The 23,271-nt window shown below is 39.1% G+C and overlaps 1 protein-coding gene across 1 annotated transcript; it reads left to right on the plus strand.

Annotated features, from left to right (window-relative positions):
* Positions 1 to 12,101: 12,101 nt before the first annotated feature.
* AGR2 (anterior gradient 2, protein disulphide isomerase family member) lies at positions 12,102 to 21,652 on the plus strand. The gene is made up of 6 exons (XM_029233392.1): positions 12,102 to 12,431; positions 12,694 to 12,757; positions 12,876 to 12,928; positions 14,259 to 14,332; positions 17,258 to 17,321; positions 19,646 to 21,652. The coding sequence occupies exons 1-6, from the start codon at positions 12,293 to 12,295 to the stop codon at positions 19,747 to 19,749; spliced, it is 498 nt and encodes a 165-aa protein (XP_029089225.1). The 5' UTR covers positions 12,102 to 12,292; the 3' UTR covers positions 19,750 to 21,652.
* The last annotated feature ends 1,619 nt before the right edge of the window (positions 21,653 to 23,271 follow it).

Here is a 23,271-nt window from a genome sequence, read left to right on the forward strand (position 1 = left end):
TAGACTCCCTTGATTTTCATATATTGATGCTATGCTTTGAAATACACACACACACACACACACACACACACACACACACACACACACACACTTCTTGTAGGAAACCATAAATTTCTGCCAATTTTTGCTAACTATTTTTGTGTTTTGTCCTCCCTCAATCATAAGCTCAATTATGCAAACTCTGGACCAAATTTTATTTGATAGCAGCTGTACTACTATAAAGGGTGGCATTTTTTGCAAACTCAAGCATGCATTGAATCAGCTTATTCACAGACAGTTTAGTGATTCTCATATTACAGATGTAGTGGAAGTGGACAAGTCTACAATAGTACCATAGCTTCTGAGCCAATCACACATTCTTAGCTTCCTTTTATGTTGTATATTACAAATTCTAAGACAGGCTCCAAAAATCCTCTACAGATGCAGGTGAGATAAAAATTAAGTTCTAATTTACAAATGACTTGAAGGCACAGAGAATATTATTTATATACACATACATATTCTTGCTTGTAATCATTTTTTATTTACTAAAATATCTGCTATAAACAAAGATAGACCAAAAGACAGTTAAGTAACATCCATAAAAGTTAAATTCTAGAAGCTACAGAAATCCAGAAATTTCTATAGCACTTAACATTTGGGGGAATTAAGAACTTTTTTCCCAGGGTTTAGAGGTTTCGCCCATATGTTTCTCTCTTACAGCCTCCAGATTGTTCTTAAGGTGCAGGAAGTTGTGTTATTTGTTTAAGCAAGTAGAAGTTGTCAATAAAGATAGTGTGCTAGAGAGAAGGAATGGCTAGAAGAGGGGAATGAATTTGTTGCTTAGGGTAATACATAACATTTGCAGAGGGCTTGTTGTGTCCCAGCCCTGTATTGCTGTTCTTAGTACGTTAAAATGTGAACTCATTTCTTCTAAAACATCCTGTGCAGTAGCTACTATTTTATCCGTAGTTTACCCATAAGAAAGCAGAGCTACAGAGAGATTAAGAAATTTACTTAAGGTCCTTCAACTAGTAACCAAGGTTCAAAGCCAGGTGCTGTCTTTGTGGCCCATGCTCTTATCACTGCATCATACTGTCCAGCAATGCTGCAGACCGTCCAGTCTAAGCAGGGCATGGATGACCACAGCTCGACACAAGACCAGTTTTCACAGCTGCTATATCCTTATGTTTTAAAAATTACCAGTAAGTTTTCCCTCCCAAACAATATCTCTTCCCTCAGCATCCTATTTAAATTACAGGAGCCCTCCACCAACACTCCATGTCCCCTCACTGGCTTTATTTTCCTTCATCCTACTTATCTCCATCTAACAAGCTTTATGTTTTGCTAAATTATTTTATTTATTGTCTGCCTTTCTGCACTAGAATGTAAATTTCATGAGGCTAGGAATTTTTCTCTGTTTTAGTCACTGCTGAATTTCCTGTGCCTGGAAATGGTAGCAAGTCACAATTATTTTTTGATGGAATGAAGCTTCCTTCACCTTTACTAAAGCTTCATTACCACCAAAGATACTTAACCACCTCGTATGTGCATATATATATACAAATAGATACAGATATGTAGATATATACACACATGTATAGATACATATTATATATGTATACATTTATGTGTATACACGTATGCACACACACACACACTTGGATAGTATATTAGATACACAATATTAAGAACATGGTTAATATTAAACACTCAGTGTTCTTGGAATAAAGATGGCACATCCTGGGAAGTACACGGTACTCTAATTCACCCCTTGTCCCATCAGCTTCTTTTCTTAGATGTTTACGCAGGGGCACACATATTCTGAATGCTATCACTTCTCGCTCTGAGGATAAATACATAAAAGCAGGAAACAGAGCCCTTTTCCAACCTCTCCGGAAAGAATTAGATGGCATTGTTGTTCTACCCACCCCTAATCAGGCCTCTGTCTGGGTACCCATCTGCTGCCAGCACAGTTTTAATCACCACCCGAATCACCCCAGGCTTGCTGCCAGGTCCCCACCTCCTCTACTTCCCTTCCTTAGTCTCCCTCTCACCAACCAATTTGAGTAAAATCCATATTGGCTCCACCAGTCCAGCTCCAACAGGACCTTAAATAAAGTCACTCCCGCATCACCATGGCAATAATCACCGCTTAGACAACACTCTTTCTGCTGATTCTCATTTCCAGGGAGCAAGTACTGAGTGAAAAGGAATTACAAGAGCTTGCATGAATACAAATCAACTCAGACCTGAAGATTGCAGGAGACGGGGTTGCCTTTATATCCTATCATCTCCAACTGAGAGTTCCAGGAGCATTCAGAAGGGCCAAATGGGTTTAGGAAATGTGATTTTGGTGCAAGGTAGAGAGCTAAAACGGAGAACTCTGCTGAAACGAGGGCCCTGGGGAAAAGGGTTTAGAAAATTCCACCCTGTGGCCAAGAAACACAGGAAATCAATTTTTATGCAGAGACCTGGTACAGAAAATCCAAAGAAAAGAAACCTGGTCGTGTAAAAAAAAAAAAGAAAATTCTACACCTGTCCTATGTGTGGGTGTGGAAATGAAGTTTACACCATCCTCATTGTGCTGGAATCTTCTAGAGGAAAGCAAGTAACGTAAAAATGGTCCCGGATCAGAGATACCACTCAGGTACCTGCCGGATACAAATTCAAAAATCCTCTCTAAAAACTTGTATACGACCCAGCACACTGGACTCCTACAGAAAAATAACCCTTAGGAGAGATGATTTCAAAAATAAAATGTATAGACCATTGCAAACAAAATGCGCCCCCCCCAAGAAGAGTCAACAAGCAAACCAAGTAGGTTTGTTTAGCACTGGCAATCAAATTAGTATTAAAGAAATGGTTAAAAGGAAAGAAATAATAAGGGTAGAATGCTATAAAAATAAACAGGTGGATCAAGAAAGAATGTAATAAAACTTCTAGAAATGAAAAACAAAACCATTAATAATGATCAGAGCATCCCAGTTCTATGAAATGGGGTTGGGAAAGGTGCTCTCTGGGAGGACTTGGAATGATTGCATTTACATTCTATAAAAGGGAAACTTCCCCAGGATATCAAAAGGACAGCACCCTGCCCCAGTTCTAGCAATAAGAAGACACAATATTTCTCTTGAAAGCCCCAGTGGCATTATGCTAACACAAGAACAACATAGGAGAATCCTGACTCAGTTCTGATTTACACAACTTCTTGTCATAATATAGCGCTCTGCCTAGTGAATACACAGGCATCCTTGGAAGAGGCACTTTAAGGGTAGCAAGTCTAGCTGCTGAGACAGATGCTGAAGGTATAAAAAGGGGCAAAGGGTCTTCCGGGTCATGTCATTAGGTGCAGGAAGCACTATTTCATTTCTTCTCCTCTTGCATTAAGCACTGAGTACAAGTATGACCCTGGAACTACTTCTTTCTTGGATTTCAGATAACAAGATAGACTCAACAAAGCATTTTTGTGGCCATATCTTTGGCGCTGACCTGTGGTTGGAAATAAAATATAAAACTCTCTGCACTTATCCAGCACTCCAGAATTCTAGCAATTAGCAAGCACCAACTGGCCTCCTGGGCTCCACTTTCCCATTGGTAACTTCCTTCTTCTGAGCTTAATAAATCTGTGTGGTGTTATTACCTAACCTGAAATGTGCCTCCAGAGTGCCTTGTAAAAGGAAAAATGGCCACAAAGTCAGAATCCGAGAAGGTGTGTAAAACTCCCCTGTGAAAGCTGTTATTTTAAAAAATTGTGAACTAGATCTATCTTTCGTTCCACCGAAACCTGCAGTGTTTCCGAGCGACAAGATCTCAGGGGGTGTACTCTTGTTTCTGAGATGCTTTGGGGATTCGTTTTTGAAGTTTAATCTTTCTTGGATCACATGTGACAGAATAAATATTATGTTATTTCATACATGGTGTCTGGTTCATTCTAGCTCAGTACATGTAGTTAGTCAACAAAGGGAGGCAGCTTTGCCAAAATTCAGTAACGTATACTGTTTGAAATAGGTACAAAAGTAACACCCAAAACCACCAGGAATAAAAATTTCATTTGTGAAATTTTTGAGAGTAACTTTGTAGGAAAAAAGTCTCCATTAAAATTCATGTGTTAGTTTAGAAATCCCAAAGCAATCATTTTAGGCCCTTTTATCCACTTCTCCATCGTCCAGTAGCACTGAGCTATCTAAATGACTCTAATAGGCAAAATTATGCAGGAAAAACTTATGATAAAAGTTGACAAATGGTGCTACAAGGAAAGTGGTTTAACGACAGAAACCAATTTACAACAAGGAATAAAGAGGATATAGAACATGAGTGGCCAATTACATCTTAAGGGTATCGTGCTTAATAATTGAGCACTATAATAAAACTACAGAAATCACAGCCAGAGTTAATAACAATTTAAGACATACACTAAAATGTATGATTTTAGAAATTTTAAATATTTTCACAGCTCTGTTTTATTTTCTTTCCCCATCTTCAGAAATTCATCGATTCCAGTTTTCTAAACAAATCCGAGATATAAATGATACATATTTTGGACATGTTACCTAAAGCTCGTTTGAAAGAACTGTGAAGAAGTGAAGATCTTCATTTAAGACCAGTATAAAATGAGCCTGAGTGGGGCTAGTGAAATGAAACAGGTAAGACTAAACTTTAAGTCATAAAAAGATGTCCATGCACTCATTTGAAAAAAAATCCTGTTCCTATTTTGATGCTTAAAAAACAAAAAGCATCCTGGTGCTAATTCTAATTCACAAAGTGACCTGAGTGATCCCATATGGAAATCTTCTTATAGAATATCTGCATTTTGTGCCCTGGAAATTCAAATATCCCTCAAACCATCCTTATAGCCTCAGGAGATTTACCAAATCCACCAAATGCTTTAACATTTATAGTAATTTGTTGGCAGAATTTCTTGTGTTAAGAGACATTTATTTTGCAACCCAACATGAAATAGGAATAATAGAAAACGGATGTAACTGTAATTGATACACTTCTAAAATTACGTCTTAAATATTCACTGAACTGGACCACATTTTTCCACATCGTGCAGAGTCTAAGAGCCTATTGATAATGAACAAATGTATCTTTTCCTATAAGCACAGATTAGAAAAAAATGTAATATGGTGAACACAGCACAGCTTAGCCTTGAAATGATGACAAGGTCTTACAGAAATCAGGAAGAAAGTAAATGTGACAGGTTTCTTTTCTGTTTGCTTTCAGGACTGACCTATTGCTCTGGACTATGAGAATAGTTATTACAGAATGAGTCATATGGAAAACACAGGCAAACAGAAGAATACTGAGAATACAAGTACGTGTTATTCTCTCACTGGTAGCTAACTTTAAGGATAAGACATAACAATTGGATAGTAAAAAGTGTCCCCAGAAGATCAATTCCTGAAAGCGATTGTATTTCTTTAAATAACAATCATAGAAGTTTTTTGAAAACCCCAAAATTACTCAAACGCTGTTTTTTGAAAGCAATTATTTCATTTGGAGAAAATAATGGAATCAATTGGTATAAAAGATACACACAAGCAGAATCAAAGCAAATCTGGGATCACAGATCACAGATTATTTTTCATCTTTCAAGAAACAGACTCAATTATATGCACAAAAAAACTGAGGTCTTGGAAAGTTACTTATTACTGTTTGTCAAATTAGAAAATCATAAGCACTTTTTTTGAGCCCATTTGCTAAACAGTAAAGTGTGTTTTCTACTGTGTATACAAAATATGAAAATGTATACTTTTTCTTGTTCAAGAAAGCTTGACAAACTTTGAAGTGTTATATTACATGATGTAACAGCACACTATGTGTTATATTTACCATGATGATATTAATATGTAATGTATTTATTTCCATATTACATTGGTATTCACTTACCACTGTCCCTCACAAAACAACAGCCATTCCAGTATACAGATGGCTAGATAATAAGATAGAAAATTCTTGTCATGACCACAAGACAAACTGCTCACACTGGGTAGGAAAATAGTAAAGGTGAAAAAAAGATTATCAGAAGAAATTCATAAAGCTTAAGCCAAAGTAAACCTACCTCAGAAGGTAGGATTAGGCTATTTTAAAAAGTCACTTGCATCCTTAAGGAGGAATGACAGCTTTCAACAGCATCTCTGCTTGTTCACGGCTCCGCCCTAAGGAGTGTGTAGGTCATGTAACAATATTGACTCTAGGGTCAGACTCCAACTGCTAAGGACACGTCTCCTTAATGCATGTGAAACCCTTCTTTCAAATACAGCTAGTTACCAGGTCCAGATATATTTGTTTAAATGACCCATTTCCCACCTATCCAAATTCATTAGCAGCAAATCACTTCAATGGGAAGTTCTAAGGAGTCATGAGATTATCCCCTTCAAACTCCAAAGAATGATGTTTGTGCTCCCTTTATAAATACCCATCTTCTGAAAGATAGAGTTTGTGGGGAAATCACTTCATCCACTTTGGATGTTCATACATTATAAATTACTTTTTATTCCCCCTTCCTTATAATCTCCACCTGCACTGCAATCTAAAAGGATTTCCGACTGTGGGCCTTTATTCAGGGACAACAAAAGACTTGAATGACTGTGAGACTAGGATTCTTTCCAACTTAGACCACAGTATAAAACTGCTGATAGACGGGAAGAAATACAAGGTTGTGCTATAAAACAAGGGCAGAGCGCTAAATGCTAAATTCTAAAGCTGTGGGCTCTTTGAAAATGGCTACACAGAGACGTTTGAACACTTGAGCAAGAGTTTTTTTAAAAACCGGGTCTACAGATCCCACAAAGGGCTCCTCGGATTAAGTTCAGTATATAAATGAGATATCCGAAATAATTGCAAAATTATGTGTGTGTGTGTACAGGCAAATTTTTTTTGCAGAGAACATTGGTAGATTTTATTATCTAGACCATATAATTTATTGTCCAAAGCACCATACTTTTTTCACCATATTTTGAAAGTGATAATCGTAATATATTTGGCTGTGAGCAAAATTTACATGATTAATATAACTTGAATTGTTAATCAGTAATTTTAATTTATGATATTTACAAGAATTGCTAAAGTGCTTAGAAAAGTTTTGGTAATTACGTTTGCAAATCTGCCCTGTTGGACATTTTAAAAGTTTAAAAGATGTCTTCCCTGGTGGCGCAGTGGTTGAGAGTCCGCCTGCCGATGCAGGGGACACAGGTTCGTGCCCCGGTCCGGGAGGATCCCACATGCCGCGGAGCGGCTGGGCCCATGAGCTGTGGCCGCTGAGCCTGCGTGTCCGGAGCCTGTGCTCCACAACGGGAGAGGCCACAACAGTGAGAGGCCCGCGTACAGCAAAAAAAAAAAAAAAAAAAAAAAGTTTAAAAGAATTAGATGTACTGGTATTAAATTTGTAAATGTAGGTAAAAATACTTAGGGGAATTTCATTAAAGAATTTTGTACAAGCAGTTATTTAATATATTAAATTTAATATATTGAAATGTAATCAATGGATTAAATTTACCTAATTTAGGTAAATTTAATCCATTGATATTCATTTTAATTTCATTTAATTAAACATCAAGAAACAAGTTCTAGAGATCTGATATACAGCATTATGTTTATAGTTCACCATACTGTATTGCACACTTAACAATTTGTTAAGAGGGTAGATCTCACATGATCTGTTTTTATCACAATAAAAAAAATTCAGACATTGAAATCCTAACTCCCGTACCTCAAAATATGAGTATATTTGGAGATAGTCTTTAAAGATGTAATTAAGTAAAATATGTCATTAAGATGGGCACTAATCCCAGATGACTAGTGTCCTAACAAGAAGAGGAAATTAGAACACAGATAGGTACAGAGGGATGACCGTGGGAAGACATAGGAAGAAGGTGGCATCTAGAAGCCAAGGAGGGAGGCCTCAGATGAAATCAAACTCGCTGATACCTTGATCTCAGACTTTCAGTCTCTAGGACTGTGAGAAAATAAGTTGCTGTTGTTTAAGTCAGACAGTCTATAGTATTTTGCTATATACCAGCCTAGCAAATGAATGTACCAAGTACTTTCCCATTTCTTATTTCATTAAAATCTCAACATACTCAAAACAGACATGTATGGTAATCTTATCCCCGTTTTGTAGATAAGGAAACTGTAGTTTCAGAGATGTTAAGTGATGTCTCTGAGATCATCCAGCAAGTGAACACAGGATGCAGGACTGAGACAAGAATCTTATGGAGCCCACATGCTACCCACTTTCCATTCTTAGCAGGTGACAGACTAGAGGACACCAAAGCTTTGGTCTCAGCAATGCCCTTAACAAGTTGTGAGATCTTCACACAGTCATTTATTTTTTAACATCATTTTTTTCATCTGCAAAATGAGGGGGTTGAATTGACTATTCTAAAGACTAAATAGACTGAGTCTATATAAAAGGCTTATCAGTTTTAAAAGTTGAGCTCAAATCATTGTTTTCACTCAAACTCCTAAAGAAATGATCTCTGTAAACTCATTTCTAATGAAAATTTACCATTTTGGGAATCACTTCATATTTTGCCTGCAGAAATTAAGGCTCTATCCAAAAATTTAAATACTTTAAAATGTTTTGAAATATTATCTTAACTCATTTCAAAAGTTATTTTTATAGGGCTTGCATCCCATTAGTTAATTTTCTGTTGTTAAAGATTTCTCTATTCTGAACTTTTAAGGATCGTGCATAGTTTTAAGAACAAAACACAGGATTAAAATTTTTTTACAGAAAACCCAAGTCCAGTCTTAAAATGTTGAGCGAATAATTGTATAACCCTGAATGAGAAAGTAGTTGCAGACCTTACTTTCTAGGTCTGAAAAATGATGTAAATACTTTCCTGCAGGCCTAGCAGGAAAGTCTGCCATTAAATAAAAGAATAGCTGTGAAATGCCTTTGAATTCTTTGGAGGGAAGTTGCTGCAAGGTAATTAATAAAAACTCATAGTGTTAGGATATCTTTTTTCAATAAGTTCCTTAGTTTTAAAATATGATGTGAATGCTTGGTTTGGATTGTTTTCATACCTATAGTGACTATACATTTTGTTTGCCAGAAAGAGGAAGTACATTGTGTAAAGTAATTTATACCATAATGGAGGATAGCAGCTTATATGACTGTAGGGGTTAGAACTGTGTATCACCTCTTGTGTGTTTCCAACTAAATAGAGGCAATCTCCCCAGGAGGGAGAAAAAAAAATTCTACAAACCACAAACTCCATCCAATCACAAAAAGACAAATCAGCCTTCAGGCAAATCAAATGTCTTCAGTTAAAGCTTACCTGGATTTGGCACTCTGCCCATCTTTTCTCAATCTCTTAACAATCTACTTTCACAAACAGTTAAAAACATGCATACTGAAAGGCATTCGTTTGCAACCTTATTCTTAAAAACAAGGAACTCTTTAGCCCAGGGAAGACTTGGGAAAAGAACAGTTCCTCTCCGACTTTGCAACATGTGAATATGGGATTAGTGGGTGGGATTGAGGTGTGCTCAGGTGCATAAATACAGGCTTGGGCTGAGCCAGCATACTAGGAAGCTTGGACTGCATTGAGGCCATCTGGCTCACACAGACAGGTGGGTGGGAAAATCCAGGTAAGGCTCCTGACAGCAGTGTTGGAAGGGCACTTGTTAGAATGAGCTTTGGCCTTTGGTTCCTGTGTAAAGTTGCAGGCAATCCACAGGCAGAGGAGTGCAGGGTAGTTCCATGGGCAGTGAAATGGGATTTGGAGAAGGAATCATGGGATTTCCACCAGAGGCTTACTGGGACCTCTCTTTGGCAGAGCTATGCTCCGGAGCTGGTTGAAGGTAATGCTTTCTCGGTCAGGAAATGAAAGGTTTAAGAGTGAGCGAACTCCAGGAGTTTTCAAGCCCGGCACAGGGCCCAGGGTCCCCTGTCTTAGTTACTGAGCCCTGATCACCATCTAATGCTCTGTTTCTTTCCCACTGGCAAAGCAAAGACCCGCAGGACTGTGAAAGCTCAGCTCAGATTGGCTGCTTGGAATTACAGTTCAGAATATTATTGCAAATCAGAAAACAGTTTTCTTTCTGTGTCTAATATAAAGATATCCTTGTTGCTTCCTCAATCTTTAAATTCATGGGATAGGCTGTACAAGGAGAGATCTGGTTGCTTTCCTGAGGCATTTATGAACAGGTACACTGAAACCTCTTGCAAGGCATTCCTTGCTGAAGATAAGAAGACAGAGATATAATGAAAAGTGAAAAGTTCTGGTTTTGAAGGATGTGTGTGTGTGTGTGTGTATGTGTCTCCAAATTATCAGTGTCCTCGGTGGTTAGCTTTCTATTTTGAGGTGGTTTATGCAGGCAGTTTGCAGATCACAGTCTATTCAGTAATGAAAACTCAGTACAGTGAATCTCAGAAAGTCAGCTCAGAGCAGGATGTTTGTACAGCAGGAGTTTTATTCGGCTCCCTTGAGTCATCCTGCCATAAAACACGTATAAGATATCAATAGCTCCAGGGCTTCCCTGGTGGCGTAGTGGTTAAGAGTCCGCCTGCCGATGCAGGGGACACGGGTTCGTGCCCCGGTCCGGGAAGATCCCACATGCCGCGGAGCGGCTGGGCCCGTGAGCCATGGCCACTGAGCCTGTGCGTCCGGAGCCCGTGCTCCGCAACAGGAGAGGCCACAACAGTGAGAGGCCCGCGTACCACCAAAAAAAAAAAACAAAGAAGCCTTTGTACCAAAAAGGCTGGAAGACTTGGAGCACACTTTAGTTGTTTCTTTAAAGTGCTGGATAATGAAAATTGTTATTGGCATTTCCATATCTTTATGGGTATAGAAAATGAACAAAGTGTATCCCTGGTTTTTTGCTTTTGTCTTTTTTGAGTGAGATGTTGTGTGGCTACGTACTATGACACAGATAATAACTGGTCAGTTTAATACAAGGCATCATCTGGATTTGGTGACTTAGCAATGTCTTTTTTTAGAATTGGCTAATGCTGAACAAAGGTTCCCACTTGCTCTATCAGAACATGAGAAACTTTACTCCCTGAAAATACTAAGCATTGATGGTCCATCCTGCTTCCCTTGCAGAGTTCAGCTGACTTAATCTGAAACACACACGAATATTAGAGTTAGGTGTTTCTTTTTAGGAAATTTCAGTCTTTGGCTTTATTGGCATCCCAAGTATCCAGCTTCGCATGTTATGGTCCCTGGATAACCCTAGTGATTGGCTAGTGCGGTTCACTTTGCTAGCTAGCTAGCTCACTTCCTCACTCATTCACGGATCTTACCTTGTCATTCACTTTGCCATTCACAAGCATCTGCTTCACAGTAGTGTAACATTCCCTGAGAATTAAATTTGGAATACTGGGAAGGAAAAAAAAATAACAGAGAGACATCCATGGGGTTGGTTTCTCTGTGTTATGAGTCCCATAGAATATTTTTTGTGCACTAAAGTACATGCCTACAACCACCTACCCTAACAGGCCTGCACCGAGAGTCAAAGAATTAGTTCACTGAAAGAAACCTGCACTGATGTATTTTAACCAATTCAAAACCAATAGATAGAATTTGAGTAAATGTTACACTAGGGAGAGAGTTTTCTGGGTGCAAGTTTTTAGTTAAAAGATAAAGCTGGCAGTTTCGAAATGAAATAAATCATTTTACTCAGATCTTATTCTTCATTGGCAGTGTCCTCATTTTAACAAAATGTTAAAGAAGTATGTATGTTTAGGGGAATTTTTTCAGGATGGGAAGATGGGAGCCAGCATTGCAAAACGGCACAATCCAAAAGCCTCGGTTCTATGCCCATCTCATGAGTCTTCACTTCTCTGAATTTCAGATTCTTCATCTACAAAATGAGACAACGGGGAGGTGGGAAAAGAGGATATAACCCTTAAGGTGTTTTCCAGTACTACAATTTTTTAAATATAAATTTAAAAGCAAATTCCCTTAGCTATAAGAATATATACATCTATCTACTTATTTTCTTAAAATATATCTATTTCTATATAGATACAGATATATATCTATAGAAATATATCTATTTCTATATTGTCGATTTCTATGGAGATCTTCATATTTTATCTATAGCATATAGAGGTAGAAGATGATATAGATAGATAGATAGATAGATGGTAGATAGATATTCATACTATGTATTCTCAGGAAAATTCTGTGGAAGGTAGTTTTTTACTCCAATTGCACGTGTTCAATCTCATCTAAGCCTCAATTCCTGTTGTATCCCATGGTTGTGCTACAATCTGAAGATTTTGAAAACTGCTAATTCTCTTTTGTTTTATTGACTTTTTGCTTATCTGTTTGTCTTCCATATCAGATTTGCCATGGAGAAGATTTCAGTGTCAGCATTCTTGCTACTTGTGGCCCTCTCCTACACTCTGGCCAAAGAAACCACAGTCAAACCAGGAGCTAAGAAGGACACAAAGGACTCTCAACCCAAACTGCCCCAGACCCTCTCCAGAGGTAGGAGTCAGCTTCTTGTCGGCCTCCAGTTATACTCAATTGGTAAAGATTTAACACTCAGAGCCGAGAGTTGTGTGCTGAGCATATTTTTTATGTGTTGGTTCTAGATTGATCCAAGTTTATCATTGTTTCTGCTTTCTCTAGAGGTTTTTGCTCTTCTTTAGCATCAAGTATATACTGATCCCAGCTTTACCAGTGCTTTTCAACAGCTTTGGACCTGAGAATATAATCACTTTAAATATACTGGTTCATTTTGTTCTAGGTTGGGGCGATCAACTCATCTGGACTCAGACATATGAAGAAGCTTTACACAAATCTAAGACAAGGTAAAGACAAGTTTTACAGAATTCCCTCAAAGCTCTCAAGAGCACCATCTAGTGATCTTTAGCTACACATGAAATCCTACTCATTAAAGATGATCCAATCTCTCTTTGTCTCTTAAAGCAATAAACCCTTGATGATTATTCATCACTTGGATGAATGCCCACACAGTCAAGGTAATTTATACTTCTAAATATAATTTTCTTTATAGGCTTTTAGCTCTAGGGCCAGGGTCCAGATCACTCATCTTTACATCCTTAGCACCTAGCACAGCTGAATTTAAAAGAATATTTTATGTAGTAAAAACATATTTTAAAGTAACTTCAAATATTTCCACAGTTTGTATTAGCCATTGGTTCACATTTTGAAAAAACAAGCTCTAGAATTCATCCTTGACTTATTTTCTCTTACATCTCATATCCAATACATCAGCAAATACCATTGCTTTATCTTCACCATCTATCTGAAAGCCAGCACCAGCCTCATGGGCACACCACCTGTGCAGTCACACAGGACCCAGTGCTTAGTAGGTTCCTATGCTTGTAAAGCTCTGTTGTTGCTGTCTTAAAATTCGTAATAATTTTTGAACAAGAGGCTCCATATTTTCATTTTGCAATGGGCCCCATATATTATGTAGGTCCTGCCCAAATCCAGCCACCTCCGATTGCCTCACTGCTACTGCCCTCATCCAAACCAAGTTTAGATCTTGCCTTGATCTGTAACAGGCACCTACCTGGTCACCCGACAGTCAGTTCTCCACACGGAAGCCATCATATCCTAACACTCATGTGCTCAAGTGGCTTCTCATCACAGGTAAAATTAAATCCAGATTGCTGATCATGGCCCGAATGGCTGGACATGACCTGGCCCCTGGCTGCCTTTCCTTTCTTACCACTCTCGCCGTGTTTTCCCTCCACTGCATCTAGCCTGGCCATTGTGCTTTCCCTCAAAGCATCCAAACCCATTCCCAGCTCACGGCTATTGCTCTTGCAGTCCCCTCTGCCATGTGTGACATAACCCTAACATCTCAGAATGCAGCGCCCTCTCATTTCTATGTCACCTCCTCAAAGAAGTCTACCCTAACCACTCTGTAGCTTTTAAACCTCTTGCTTTGCTTTATTTTTCTTCAAAGTACTGTTATCTCCACCTAAAATTATTTCCTTGTTTATGACCTGTCTCCTACACAAGCATTTGAGCTCTATGAAGGAAGCACATTATTTTTTTTCCCCCACTGCTCTATTCCCAGTACATGAAACAGTCCTGCCACATAGTAACCACTCAGTAAATATAGGTAAAAAAATTAAGGGATGAATGAATGAATGATTGGATGAGTCAGTAGCGAAGCAAAGCTAGTCAATGGCCTAGATATTACTTCACTAACCATTTGCAGAAAGGGCGGAGCTGAATATTGTATTACAAATACAGTTCAACTTCAAATCCAACGGAGAATAATGGTTTTGACTGGTGATGAAATGAATGCTTAACAATCTTTTCTTTATATTATAGCTTTAAAGAAGGTATTTGCTGAAAATAAAGAAATTCAGAAATTGGCAGAGCAGTTTGTCCTCCTCAATCTAGTTGTAAGTTTACTCTTCATCCTGCCATTTCTCTGTGGCTTACAATTTGAAATGGATGGTTCATTTTCCCTATACATCTTAGTCATACTGCATTAACGGGGATGTGCTCCAAATATCTCATCTCATAGATTACAATGAGGAAAGATTTTATTTCTTGCATGTCTACATTTTTATTTAGCAATTAATAATTTTAAGTTGTCTGAAAAATACTCTCCTGTGGTCCAGAATTTCTCTGCTGCTGTAATAAGTGGAACGTTTTTGTCATTAAAAATTCCTTGCTGTGCCCCTTTCGCCTGCAGTCCTGGCTGCTCTCCACCCATTCTTAGTCCGTGTGCCATCTCTCCCCAGAAGAGATGGCTCTCCTTCCACACGTGCTGTGGCCTCATGCTTTCCCGTCCTACTTCACCATCACCACCCCTCCTGATGGTCAAGCTTTCTGCCTTTACAAGTTCTTCTGCTTGGTATACAAACGGTATCCACTTTCCTTCTGAGAGCAAACAATCAGTAAACTACTCAGAAAACTACTCTCCCTAACTGTATGTCCCTGAAGCTTCTCTCTGTCATCCTCTTTCCAGGTTGACAAGTTGGCTTTTTCAAGGAGCATCCACACCAGCGGTTCTTCCTCACCTCCCTTCCAAGGCACCTCTTCCTCTTTCTACCCCTTAATATGAGTGACTTCATGAGTCTCTACTTGATCTACTTCTCTTTTTATATTTTATATTCTCTATGGACAATTTCATCGGCCATTAATCAATGCCTGCTTACCGATAACTCCCACATCTTCCCCAAACACGCAACAGCTTCCAACTTATGCACACAGCCTAGTTCCAGAAATCTCGTAATCAGCTTCAACTCGACACGTTCAACACCGAATTGATCAGTGAGGCCCAGGTTTTTCAAAAAGCTCTTTTTTCTCTATTCCTTATTCCATTAGAGTGTTATTCTAGATTTGAGCCTCCCACTCACCTCCGGCAGTCAAGAAGCCCTGTGGTTCTAACTTTGAAATATTCCTGCTATTGGTCACTTCCCTATCAATTGAGGACCGCTGTTTTAGCCTAAGAGTTTTTCACCTTGCCTAGCTTATTGCAGTATTACTAAGTGGCTCCCTGCCTACAAAATAAATCCCATCTAATCCCACATGATTGTCGGGGTAATCACTCTAAAAACCAAATTGCAATCATGGCACTTCTAACACCCCTCCAGTGGTTCTTTTTTTCTTAATATTTTTTCTTTTTATTGTGATAAAAGTCACATACTATAAAACATAGTATTTTAACCATATCTAACTGTACAGTTCAGTGGCACTAAGTACACTCACATTGTTGCACAACTCTCACCATCATCCATCTCCCGAATTTTTCACCTTCCTAAACTGAAGCTCTGTCCCCTTTAAACACTAACTCCCCATTCCCCCTCCCCACTCCCCCCACCGTCCCCCTTTGGCCCCTGGCATCTACCAATGTACTTTCTGACTCTATGAATTTGACTACTGTAGGTACCTCACATAAGTGGAATCAAACAGTATTTGTCTGCCCCTAATGTATACTGGAATGCATTTCTAAGGTTAACTTAATATGTGTCCTACAAACAGATTGTACCTTCTTTTTTCTTCCCCCTGTGCTATATAGTAGGCCCTCACCAGCCATCTACTTCATACGTAGTAGTGTATATTTTTATGTCAACCCCAATCTCCCAATCCGTCCCACCCCCCTCTCCCCACTTGGTGTCCATACATCTGTTCTCTATGTCTGTGTCTCTATTTCTGCTTTGCAAATAGGTTCATCTGTACCATTTTTCTAAATTCCACATATATGCGTTACTATATGATAGTTGTTTTTCTCTTTCTGACTTACTTCACTCTGTATGACAGTCTCAGTGGTTCTTATTTATTTATGAGCAGATGTAAACACTGTGGCATGGTGTTCAAGGCCAGTCACAAGGCAGCCCCTGAAGTAGCTTTCTAGCATCTTCTCTCACTACCGCCTCAGGTATCCCTATCCTTTAGTCCCATCCAAACACTTGGTTATATAAAGTGCTAGGCCTTTCCTCTACCTTTGTATAATCTTCCCCCCTCCACTGCCTGGAGTGACCTCCTTTTCTATATAACTGAATCCTATTTACTTTTTAAAGATTCCTCTTTACCCACTTCAGAAAGTCCTAGCGGAACCTGCAGATAAAGCTAAATGTCCTGCTCTGGGCATCCAATGCACCTGTATATCCTTCATCATAACATTTCACCCCCTGGATCCTAAATATTCCTTTTCCTACCTGTATCTCCCTGTTAAACAAAGAAAATTAAAAAATGATAAATGGATAAACGAATTCTCAAGATAATCCTGTTTTTGCAGATTCTCTAAAAATGACTTTCTTTTTTTTTTTTTTCATTATGCTAGCTCCTCCTACCTCATCCAAGCTCCTTCCCCAAACACTGTATTCCTTCCAAATTCTCCCTTACTGAGTTTTCTGGCTCTTTGTTCACCACATGCATCAGCTTTTTACCTCATGTTCTACCTCACAGGCTGCTCTGTCTTATTATTTCATGCATGTAACTTGCCTCCCCATCTATATTATAAACTCTCTGTGTTAAAGGTGTGCCTTATAGTGTCTTAAGATGCCTAGCCCAGGGCTTCCCTGGTGGCGCAGTGGTTGAGAGTCCACCTGCCGATGCAGGGGACACGGGTTCGTGCCCTGGTCTGGGAAGATCCCACATGCTGCGGAGCGGCTGGGCCCGTGAGCCATGGCCGCTGAGCCTGCGCGTCTGGAGCCTGTGCTCCGCGACGGGAGAGGCCACAACAGTGAGAGGCCCGTGTACCGCACAAAAAATATATATATATATGCCTAGCCCAGTAATGGACACACTGTTTTAACAAGTTTGAAAATAACTGAAGAATATAAACAAACTGAAAGCTGCTTTTTTTTAAATCTTAGTATGAAACAACTGACAAACACCTTTCTCCTGATGGCCAGTACGTCCCCAGGATTATGTTTGTTGGTAAGTGAAAGTGACAATGAGATGAAACACACTCTGAACATTGCACAAGTGCCGCCACATCTCTGCCTCTGTCCTCCACACCGTCACGCGCTGCTCCACCATGGCCAAGGCCACAACGAAGCTCTACTGGGGAGGTTTAACTTTCAGTTTCACAACCTATTTTCATTAGGAAATGCAAGCTTCTACCTATTTCCGTACATGACATTTTTTCTTCATCTGCTAATTCTAACTTCTCATCTTCTGCCACAAGTACACCTGAGAAAGAAGCACCCTGTTAACTGTTTAAACGTATTAATCATTTCCCTGAATTGTATCAGGTCTGTAAATATTTAATCAGGCAAACTTTTGATTCCTGTGCTGGATTTTTCTTTCTGACTTTTCTGATCATTATTTCTAGGCAAGTTATGAATATGGGCTGAAAGAAACAAAAATCAAAGGAGACATGCTCCTTCCGGCCACTGGTACTTTTCACGTGCCGTTCCCTCTGCTGGAAAGCTTTTCTGCTTCCCCCCTTGGTACCCCCAGGTCACCTGGTTAATCACTGTCATTCACTGACCTGCTCAAACTCCCACGATGTGCTCTTGTGGCACCATGTTCCTCTCAATGGTCACTCTTTCCTCAGTTTTAATTTTGTATTTATTGGGTGATTGTTGAATAAATGTTGCCCCCCCCATGTGGCAGGGACTAGATCTTCTTCAGCTCACCATCATATTTTCAGCATGACCCTGTGGAAGGCTCACAATAAGTATTTGTTAAATGACTGAACAAATGAACTGAGTTTGGCTTTGATCAAAGTGATACTGATAAAAGGGCAATCCACAATTAAATCCATCACATAGCAGAGCTCACTCGGATCAAGCAGATCAGCTCTGTAAGGCATCCAAGTTCACACTAACCTATAAAACGGGGGCAAGAAAAAGTGAAGGGAGAAAAGGAGGAAGGCTGAACTAGAGCTAATCTTACAGATTTGGTTTTGTTACGATTTAGAAAATTTAGACCCTTAAATGAAAGGGCCCTTATAGGTCATCCAGTCACACCCTGTGCAGGAATTCTTTTCAGAGTGCTCCTGTCTAAGGGCTTTTTAACCCCCGTTCAATTCCTTCCGTCATAAGAACTAGGTCCCAGGCAGCTTGCTCCTTCCGGCTCAGTAGTTCTCCACGAGGCCTGCACATGTGAATTGCCTGGAAGATCTTAAACATCAAGCTGCCCAGGTTACACCTCAAACCAATTAAATCAGAATCTCAGTGGCTAGGACGCAGGTGGCAGTCTTTGAAAGCTCTGCAGATAACTCCACTGTGCAGCTGAGGCTGTAAGCCAGTGCTTGGGAGGTGAAAAAGCTTTTCTGATGTCACTGTACTATAAAGATGAGACCCTGTGTCTGTATCCTCTACACCGAGCAGAAGTAGAGTAGGTCTTAAGTCTTTCTTGAACAAACGAAAGTCCTGTAATTTAAGTCTGCTGGTCCTAGTCCAACATTCTGAAACGACAGGGATTGTCCCATCAAGTTCAGGTGACAGACTTGGCATCCATGTGGCTGGGCCTCATCTTTCCTCTTCATCTAATTCTCAGGACACGGCCCATAGTCTCCTTCAATCACTTATCTCAAGGCAAGGTTGCTAGGCCTTTGCATATCCTACTACCTCCCTTCTGGATGCATCTTATTTATACCTGTTTTTTTCCTCATTAACTGATAACTTCAAGTAAATATAAAACACGAAAAAAAAAAAGGATTTAAACCTTTAGGAATATACGTATAAGGGAAGATGCCTAAATCTCTATTTTTAAAATGCAGCTACTTAACAATAAAGTAAAAAAACTACACACTTATTTCACCTTGGCTGGTCTTAAGGGCTTGCATTCTTTTATTCATTTAAAAAACAAACAAAAAAAAACTTTGGTTTGGAAAACTAGCATTTGATGTGAGTTCCTAATTATCCAGGTTGCTCTTGGTAACATATTTCAATTACAATATAATCATTTCAAAAATTTTAAATAATTCTTTAGTAGAGAATGCCAATGTTTTCACCAAAAAACAAAACACCATCCCAAGAATGTATATTATCCTATTTTCAGGTTACTATAGATAGGGCAGCAGGGTTCTTAACCTTTTCCACAAATAGCACTGCACGGCTCTTGAATGCTCCCAGTTTGGCTTTGGGTACCAGCTGCAGAGGCCAGGTTGCAGACTGGATGGAGTAGAATCTCATCCAGCAGGACACACTGTGTTCTTTTCAATGGGATATGGATAAACATGTAGGCTTCATCATGCAATAGGGGTTATTTTGAAACATAGTACTCCATTCCCTTTGGCTTTTTCTTTGTAGACCCATCCCTGACAGTTAGAGCCGACATCACTGGAAGATACTCAAATCGTCTCTATGCTTACGAACCTTCGGATATGGCTCTATGTAAGTGTTACCTCCTTTGAACATCTGTTTCACTGCTGTACTGGAAGGAGAGCTCACATGGGGAGGGAAGAAAAAGCTGTGCTCAGAGACCCCAGAGAACCAGTCTGACCCTAACTGGCCTTGTGTCCTCCAGCAAATTACATTCAAGCATTGATCTCACTTTTTTAAAAACTCAATTAAAGATGAGTTATTTAGATTAGGTATCTTTTCCTCTAGGAGAATCCTAGGATCATATTACCTCCTTTTCAGGTTTCTCTTAGGCTCACTTAACTCCTTCTACCACAGACCTGAGCGCAATAGTAATCGTACCATTACAATAGCAATAGCAGCAATCTGCGTGCTTTGTTAAATGCTTTTCTCCAAGTAACAAAAGTGAAATAATTTAGTTCAGCTTATTAAAGTTGAATTCAAGTTCAATTTTAAAGATCAGTAAGAAAGATGGTTCCAAATAGTTGCCAAGATACTGACTTCCCCTGGGGTTGCCATAACATGAAAAACAAAAAAAGTGTGAGACTCAAGGCAGATGAAGCACCTCAATGGGAGACTGTATCTAGTTGTGACATCTAATTAGTCCTTCTGGGAAGAAAATTGAGTCTTGTCATAAGAACCAATTCACTCAATGACTAGTGACTATGTAGACCTGCACTGCCCAATATGTCAGCCATTAGTCACATGTAGCTGTTTTAATTAAGGTTTTAAAATTCAGATCCTCAGACACGGTAGCCATATTTAAAGTACTCAGTGAATAGGCACTGACTATTTTTCATCATCACAGAAATTTCCGTTGGGTGGCACCAACCTAGAACGTTATGCTGGGAAGGATTATGAGGTTGTGTCTGGGCAGCAGGAAAGAATGTCCTGGTCCATTATCAATGTCTCCAGTAGGTTCTGGGTGCGCCAAGGGAAGCACATGCCAAATGTATTGACCATTCCTGAGATAACAGTATAGATCTTAATAAGACTTTGGGTTCCTTAAAGGCAGGTATTCCGCACAGGTAATATCACCGTGCCTTGTAAAACAAGGCAGTTAAAAAACATTGGAAGAGAACTAGATTATAATAATAAAAGCCATTTCACATACTTTTAGAAAAAAATTTACAAGGTTACCAACATTCATCCTATATCTATCAATGTGATTTCTGATGATGTGCTGACTCTCATAACTTTTTCCCACATTAGTGCTTGACAACATGAGGAAAGCTCTCAAGTTCCTGAAGACTGAATTGTAGAGAAAAGACAAAATCTGCAAGCTCCTCCCTTTGTGTTGGGCCTTGAGACTTGGAACCAGAGGAGATTTTAGAAGACTGTGGAGAAGGCAGAAGCACTGGTGAACCTACTGATTAGATGATGGTTTCATGTTACAACAGCTCTTTTTTAAAATTTTGTCTTAAGTATACATGCATGAAAACAATATCTTATACTATGATAGTGAGCCATGATTTTTTTAAAAATAAATCCTTTTAGGGGTGTTCAAACTGTTTTTTTCCCCCAATTTGGTCTTTCACAGAAAAGCTATTCGGTTCATTCACCAAATAGGATTTTCATACACACAAAATGTTCCAAAAGAGGACAAGACAAACCTAGTTCAAGCAACAAAGCCCAAAAACAAAGTTATCACCTCATCTCGCTACAGTTTCTCACTGGGTGACTAAAAGTAGGCATGAGCTTGAACAACAGAAGTATCAAACAATACGCTCTAGTGTGAAAGAATATCTACAAAGGCATCCCAGGAAAATCAATACCTAATTGAAGACCACCCCTCCTCACCCTGGCCAGAAACCCCAGTGGACACTCTTGAATTTAGCAATCCAGTTTTAGTTAGATTTTGCTCTCTGAGAAAGCCTCTGGCAGGTAGCTTTCTCCTTCAGAAGACTAATTTTGTAAAAAAAAGTTCATTCAGGGCTTCCCAGGTGACGCAGTGGTTGAGAGTCTGCCTGCTGATGCAGGGGACACGGGTTCGTGACCCGGTCTGGGAAGATCCCACATGCCACGGAGCGGCTGGGCCCGTAAGCCATGGCCGCTGAGCCTGCGCGTCCGAAGCCTGTGCTCCGCAACGGGAGAGGCCACAGCAGTGAGAGGCCCGCGTACCACACACACAAAAAAAAAAAAAAAGGTCATTCAAAGAACATCTGTATCCTTAAACACACCCTAATGAAATTGTGAAAATTAAACTCATAATATATTTGTTTTCTTAAGGTTTTAGAGTACTGGCCGGGAATAAATTCAGTTGATATGTTCCCATCTTCTTCACCCAAATGTGACCTGCTGGGTCAAGAGCAAAGGGCACTGACATCATGTCCATGGGGTAGAGATCAGAGGTTACTACTTATCTTTGGAAGAGGTGAAAGAGGAGGTGCCATCAGATAGGGGAGCACTTTAACTACTTTTAACTCTTTATTCTGCTAATAAAAATTAGAACCATGTATTCATTACTTCACTACATATTTACTCTCACATTCATTGTTAGATAAAATTCCTTTATCACCCCAACCCCACTGCGTTCTTTGGCCCCTGAATGGCTGCGACAGTCTGTGCAATGCTTTGTCTATTGGTTATCTATTGCTTGTCTTAATTAACTTTTTTTGTTTGTTTGTTTGGATACAGCCTTTTCTGAATAGATTCTTTGGCATTATTAACTTTCCCCAGTTAATATTTTTAAAATACTTTTCCCTCACACAGTACTGTCAAAGAGCTCTGCAACAGAAACCTATGTTGTTGATTTAATGACATATAAATCCTCAGCAAAAATATCACCAGAGGGACTGGGTGCCCTCCTTGTAAGTAGGTAAGCTACATGTACTTAAAAAGGTAAAATATCCCATTTAGAAAGCTCTCTGAGGGTTAACTGGAGGAAAAAAACAGTTTCCACGTGTATAAACAAATATTTTGAATGACAACTTCTAAGCTCTTCAGGTTTCCTTTATTGTACAGCAAAATAGTTTCTTTTTTAAATTGGGCTGATGTGAAATAAGATTAAATCCTTAAAATTTATTGAATGACATGCTATTTTAGCCACCCATATACTTTTTAAAATATAAATACATCTCTGAGAAGTCAAATGTCAAGGCTGCAAGGAAAATGAGTCTCCCTTAGAAAAGTGACAGAGCAATAGTCATTAAAAAAAAAAAAAATTGATCAACTTTGACCCAGTCTCCTCTACTTCTGGGAATTTGTCCTAAGAAAATCATTCAAGAGAAACTGTTCTGTGAAGATGCCAATGGCAACATTATTTAAACATACCCAAAGAAAGGGGCCACCTCCAAATCTAATGAATACATAATTAACACAAAGTGCACTATGTTGTCATCTATAAGTTATAAACATCACAGAGAAACAAAAAGGGTAAGTGAAAAAGAATTTAAGAATTTCTATGCTATAATTGCAACTATAGGACATGTGTACTTAACAAAGGTTAGAAAGAGAAGTTGCAAACATAAAAATGGTTGTTTTAAGCTCATGGAAATGTTAACAATGCCTGCTCTTTCTACCAAACCCTTTACTGTCATCTCACAATCTTTCCTTTGTGTTTAAATAAATTTAAG

The sequence above is a fragment of the Monodon monoceros genome, unplaced genomic scaffold (genome assembly GCF_005190385.1).
Source record: "Monodon monoceros isolate NGI ecotype Baffin Bay Population unplaced genomic scaffold, NGI_Narwhal_1 Super_Scaffold_2, whole genome shotgun sequence".
NCBI lineage: Eukaryota > Metazoa > Chordata > Mammalia > Artiodactyla > Monodontidae > Monodon > Monodon monoceros.

Excerpts from the sequence above, each read along its gene's own strand:
- AGR2 (XM_029233392.1), top strand. The coding sequence starts at position 12,293 with ATGGAGAAGATTTCAGTGTCAGCATTCTTGCTACTTGTGGCCCTCTCC. Across the intron at positions 12,929-14,258 it reads TGAATGCCCACACAGTCAAG|CTTTAAAGAAGGTATTTGCT; the intron begins GTAATTTATACT and ends TTTATATTATAG. Across the intron at positions 17,322-19,645 it reads CCCCAGGATTATGTTTGTTG|ACCCATCCCTGACAGTTAGA; the intron begins GTAAGTGAAAGT and ends TTTTCTTTGTAG.